General features: G+C 40.0%; 1 protein-coding gene across 1 annotated transcript; it reads left to right on the top strand.

Annotated features, from left to right (window-relative positions):
* The first annotated feature begins 1,108 nt into the window (after positions 1 to 1,108).
* Positions 1,109 to 2,071, top strand: LOC121933746 (olfactory receptor 14A16-like). Its single transcript, XM_042473737.1, has one exon. It carries the CDS (start codon positions 1,118 to 1,120, stop codon positions 2,069 to 2,071), a length of 954 nt encoding a protein of 317 aa, XP_042329671.1. The 5' UTR covers positions 1,109 to 1,117.
* The last annotated feature ends 3,823 nt before the right edge of the window (positions 2,072 to 5,894 follow it).

Raw genomic sequence — 5,894 nt, 5'->3', positions numbered from 1 at the left:
CCCCCTCAATATGACATCCCTTCAAATATTTAAACAGGGCTGTCATATCACCTCTTAGCCTTCTCTTACCCAGGCTAAACATCGTCAGCTCCCTAAGTCGTTCCTCATAGGACATGGTTTCCAGACCCTTCACCATTTTAGTCACCCTCCTTTGGACACCTCCCAGTTTCTCAATGTCCTTTTTGAATTGTAGTGCCCAGAACTGGACTCAGTATTCTAGGTGAGGCCTGACCAAAGCAGAATACAGTGGCACTATTACTTTTATTGATCTAGACACTATACTTTTATTGATGCAGCCTAAAATTGCATTGGCCTTTTTAGCTGCCGCATCACACTGTTGTAAAGGCTGCTAGTTTAAGAGATCAGTTTATCATACAAAGTGGGATCTCGTGTCATGTAGATGAGTTTTTTTAGTTTTAGATTTCCTCTACTCTGTTTTAGGTGGTTTGTCTTACTTTAGTCCAATCTATTTTGCTCCTTATTTTATTATATCTGCTTTTTATAAAGCTAGTATTGATTTTAACTCTTAACCTTTGACTTTTCACTTAATTTTATATGAGTTTTTAGATGTGACCAAGTTTTATTTTGGTATGTATTCTGATACTTGTATTTTGTAGTTTGCAATTTGTATTGTGCATTTCTTGATACGGTCTGCTGACTAATCAATAAACTTGTTGTTGTTATAATAAATAATAAATAAATAAATATTTTAACTCAATCTCACTTTTGAGCCAAGAACATTTTTCTTTTGGTGATTATATCCTTGGCTTCTACTATTGAAATCCTGTGTTTTACTTAACCACAGAACTAAAATATCACAGTACAATTAGTTGGGAACATTATTAAGACACAAGTCATCTGTAAAGGAGGGATCAAGAGAGTGTGATTTATTATTATTATTACTGGGGCTGTGATGGAAGATTCCTCAGGGAAAAAATAGCAAAGATATAATAATTTACAAGGTAATATTGTTTTTGGAAGATTAAATTTCTACCTTGGTATTTGAAAGAATATTGCCACTTTGATTTCAAACTCCTGCATGGTAAATTCAATGGCTCATATTTTAATTTCCCCCTTCTGTTCTTCTCCTAGAGATGACATGGTTCATTGGGAGAAAATGGATAATCAATCTTCTGTCTCTGAATTTCTGCTCCTTGAATTCTCAGCAATCCGGGAACTGCAGATTTTACAGTTCATCTTATTCCTCATCTTTTACCTTACAACTGTATCAGGGAACCTTCTCATCTTCTCTGCAGTAGCTTTTGATCATCGTCTTCACACCCCCTTGTACTTTTTCCTGATGAACCTGGCCATTCAAGACCTGGGCTCTGTTTCAGTCATTATCCCCAAATATTTGATTAATTTATTCACAAATGATAGACATATTTCCTATTCTGGATGTGTGACTCAAGTCCTCTTGTTTATTTTCTTTGCAGGATCTGATGTTGCCCTCCTAACTGTTATGGCATATGATCGCTATGTTGCTATCTGCAATCCATTGCAATATGAAAGGATAATGAACAGGAGAGCTTGCAAACAAATGGCTCTTGGTGCATGGTTTGCTGCTCTTCTCAATGCCATATTACACACTGGTGGCACTTTTGGAACCCCTTTGTGCTCTAATGTTGTCAATCAATTCTTCTGCGAAATCCCACAGATAGTTAGGCTTGCCTGCTCTGATTTACATCAAATTGAAATGGGAGCTACAGTCTTTACTTTTGTTGTTTGGTTTGGTTGCTTTACCTTCATTATTGTAAGCTATGTGGAAATCTTCACTGCTGTTCTGAAAATGCCTTCTGTTTTGGGGAGGAAAAAAGCCTTTTCTACTTGTATACCTCATCTCACTGTTGTCTCTATGTTTTCCTTGACTGTATGCCTTGCTTACCTGAAGCCCAGCTCTAGCACTCCTTCCACTTGGGATTTGGTAGTGACTATAATGTATGCTGTTTTTCCGCCCATGCTGAATCCTTTGATTTACAGTATGAGAAACAAGGAGATCAAGGTTGCCTTGTCAAGACTTTTAAGTCTGAAGTCATCTTCTGACAAATCCTTCTGTCTTTGTCTTCGTTAAAAGCATAGCATATTCTTTCTTGTGTGTAGTTTTTGAAAAAAAATGCAAAGAAACAGCTTGGGAAAAGTTGATATCACTTATACAAGACCTCCTTGTCTTGCAGGAAGAGAAATGTAAGTTTCAAAGCATAGTCATTTTAGGCAAGCCGGTTAAAAGAACCAAAAAGGCCTAAACACTCTAACACATTTCTAACTGCTTACAGATGGGCTTTGTAATTCTTGATAGATCCAGATGTTGGGAGCTCATCCTCCATGCTAGTTCAACCAGCATCCCTTAGGCCTGCCTTGGGCAAATGGCCCAACAGCTGGACAGGCAGACAAAAGAAGATTCAAGGCCATATGGGCCATACAAAGCAAACAATTTTGACCACATGGCTCCAGAGGCCTTTTATAACTTCTGGAAGAAAGTTTCTGAAGTTCCTGGGCCGTCCAGCTAATGGGGTCAGTTAGTATTGCACAGCTGTAAGCATCCCTTCATTAGCATATGGAGCTTATCACACAGGCCTTTGGGAATGGTCCTGGTGCAAAATGAAAAGGGGTGGGATGGAACAAAGGAAGCTATCATGTGTTTTATAGCATGCAGGAACACCGCGGATGCTGCTGGATGACCACCCATTCCACACTGTCCCAGAGAAGGCGATTTTCAAGAATGCTTCTGAACACTTCCGAAAATTACCCTCTCGGGATGGATTGGAATGGAACGGGACTTCTGCAGCTTAGTAGCGTCTTGTGTGTGATAAAACAGGTGCAGCCCGTTCCGTTCCCATCCCGCCCCCTTTCGTTCCCTGCTGGGACCATTCCAAAGGCCCATGCAATAAGCTCCAAAGAGTCAACCCTTATTTGCATGGTCCTTCCTCTAAATCTGTAATCTTTGTTGTCTGGGATAAATCCCAAATGAAGGAGGTCCAGTCATTGCAAGGGAATATTTGTGCCAGCAACTGTTGCCAACTGTTATTGAAATACAAAATTGTCCTGAGATGCCAATATCATTACCCTGTGTGGGAGAAGAGTGAAAACAACATTTTCAAAATATATTCGAATTAATAACCACACTTTTCTTTTTAAGGCAGAAAAAGGGTGAAATAGGTATTAATGATCATGCAACACACTTCTTTTCACACATAAAAACACTCTTGTGATAATGTTTTTTTCCCTGTATCTTGCAATATTTTGGAAGTCCCATGGAATCAGAAACATAGGATTGAAGTCCTATCAATACAAATTCTTTACAGTTCCTCAGAAAAGTGGTTAAATTACTGACTTAAACATTCCGGCATTAATGTTATGCCCCACGATTTAACAGGCAATAAACAACACTTTGAATTGGACCCAAAATCAAGTGAGAAGTAAACATTCAAAATAATCAGCTCTAGAAAGTTATCCAGTGTGTTACTTTTACTATCATCTATGCATTCAATGTAATTTTCAGGAATATCCCCCACATCATGATCAAACCTGGGGACCTCTCAGACATAATACATATAGCACTATCATTCCACTTTAACTTTCATGTCAGCATTTCATGGAATCCCTCCCCCCCCCCCCCATTGATAAGACTAGAACTCTCTGGCTTAAATCTGTAATAACCTCATATTAAATAATAGATCCTTTTCTTAAATTATAAAAATATTGTATTAGAAAAGCTGTGTTTTGATAATTATCACTGATTATTATTGTTTTTAATCTAATATTTCTGTGTGGTTTAAAGAAAAAAAGCAAGTTAAAATATCAGAAATTAAAACAGTTAGAGAAATTGACAGCAACAGAAATGAAATCAATCAGCAGTAATCTGACTTCAAAGAGGCAGTGATTCCCAGGGATGTAACTTTAGAGTGGATGAAGGTGTTGCCCCCAATAAGAATTATATCACACAGTGATTTTTTCTCACTTTGCTCCACAGATTTCTAGCACTGCAGTAATTTAAAGTTTCACCTGCACATTTAGAAATAGATGTTAGCATCCAAGTAAAAGGGACAAGCAAAGTTCCAATGGAATGCAAACAAAACAAATAGAGTTTAGATTATGCTGAGTTTTCAATCTCGCACTCTCTCCAATACTAGAAATTTGGAATTGATGGAAAATTTCACTTTTGGAGAAGGCAGAGTTTCATTTGATAGGCTAGTGCCTTTATTTTGCCTCCTTCATAGTTACAACTTCAAATATTCTCAACCAGGGTTGCTGCAGGAAGATAGTTATTCATTATCACTTACATCACCCTCTATTTTAACACATCATGCCTTTTTATGTCTGTTTAATAAATGGTCTTGTGGTCTACTAAATAATTTCAAAAATATACAGTGGCCCTTCCCTTATGCCAGGGATTCATTTTGGACCCCGGCAGAAGGGAATCCCAGGTATGCTGGAGCCCCATTAAAATAAAGGGGCTAATCAAATAATAATAATAATAATAATATAAACACACTTTATTTGTGTTTTCCCGCCTCTCCCAATGGATCGAAGTGGGTTACAGGCTACTAAAATCAGAATACATACACAATCGAGAAAACAAAGAATAAATATAACACATAGCTTATCAAACCACAGACATCCAGGGGCAAGGGCAGAATATCGTTGTCAGACAGGGCAGATTGGTTATCACCACTCGGGAGGGGGAGCTTGGCGAAAGAACACAGTTTTAATCTCTTTTTAAATGTTTCCAAGGGGGTCATGAAAGGAGCTCGGCAGAAGATTATTCCACAACCTCAGGGCCATATTGTAAAGGCCTTTTGAGATGAAGAAACATATTTGGAAGATGGTATTTCCAATAAATTCTTACCAGATGTTCTAAGTTGTGGGGCGGCTCATATGGGGAGATGCGGTCCCTCAAGTAACTTGGGCCCAAGCCATGTAGGGCTTTATAGGTGATAACCAACACCAGTATTGTGCCTGGAAGCGAATGGGCAGCCAGTGAAGATCTTTCAATTTAGGTTTTATATGGTCAAACTTAGATGCACCGGTGACCAATTGGGCTGCCATATTTTGTAAAAACTGAAGCTTCCGGACTTGGTACAAGGGTTAGCCCCATGTAAAGCACATTACAGAAATCTAGACGACAGGTTACCAGAGCATGTACCACTGTTTCAAGGTCCCCTTAGCCCAGGTAGAACGCAGTTGGCGTATCAACCGAAGTTGGATAGCAAGCACCTCTGGCTGTCGCATCTACTTGAGATGTCAACTGCAGGGATGAGTCGAGAAGTAGTCCTAAACTGCAAACTCGTCGTCCTTTAGGGGAAGTGTGAGCCCATCCAGGACAGGTGATAAATTTCCTTCGCTGGACCTGAGAACCTATCACAAGTACTTCCATTTCTCTGGATTCAGTCTGAGTTGTTTTCCCATCCAGCCATTACCGACTCCAGGCAGGCATTCAAAGGAGAGACTGCATCCTTAGTCACTGCATCAGTCGGAGACACAGAGAAGCATATTTGGGTGTCATCAGCGTACTGATAAACACACTCCCCGAGTCTCCGGAGGATCTCTCCCAGCAGTTTCATGTAAATGTTAAAACAAAGTGGGGGGCAAAATAGCTCCCTGAGGGACGCCTGATGTCAGCTCCCTCTTGGAGGAGCAAATGTCCCCAACTGCACCATCTGGAATCTGCCCGAGAGATAGGATGGGAACCACTGAAGCACAGTGCCCCTGATACGTAATTCCCTCAGGGGTTCTAAGAGATACAGTGGTCAATGGTATCGAAAACCGCTGAGATGTCCAAGAGCACAACAAGGTCACACTTCCCCGTTGATGCCCAGACGGAGACATCGACTAAGGCGATCATGGCAGACTCAACTCCATATCCCGCTCTGAAGCCGGTTTGAAATGGGTCCAGA

This window comes from Sceloporus undulatus, chromosome 6 (assembly GCF_019175285.1).
Source record: "Sceloporus undulatus isolate JIND9_A2432 ecotype Alabama chromosome 6, SceUnd_v1.1, whole genome shotgun sequence".
Classification (NCBI taxonomy): domain Eukaryota; kingdom Metazoa; phylum Chordata; class Lepidosauria; order Squamata; family Phrynosomatidae; genus Sceloporus; species Sceloporus undulatus.
The sequence above is the reverse complement of the archived record's forward strand: the minus strand, read 5'-3'. Positions and strand labels throughout refer to the sequence as shown.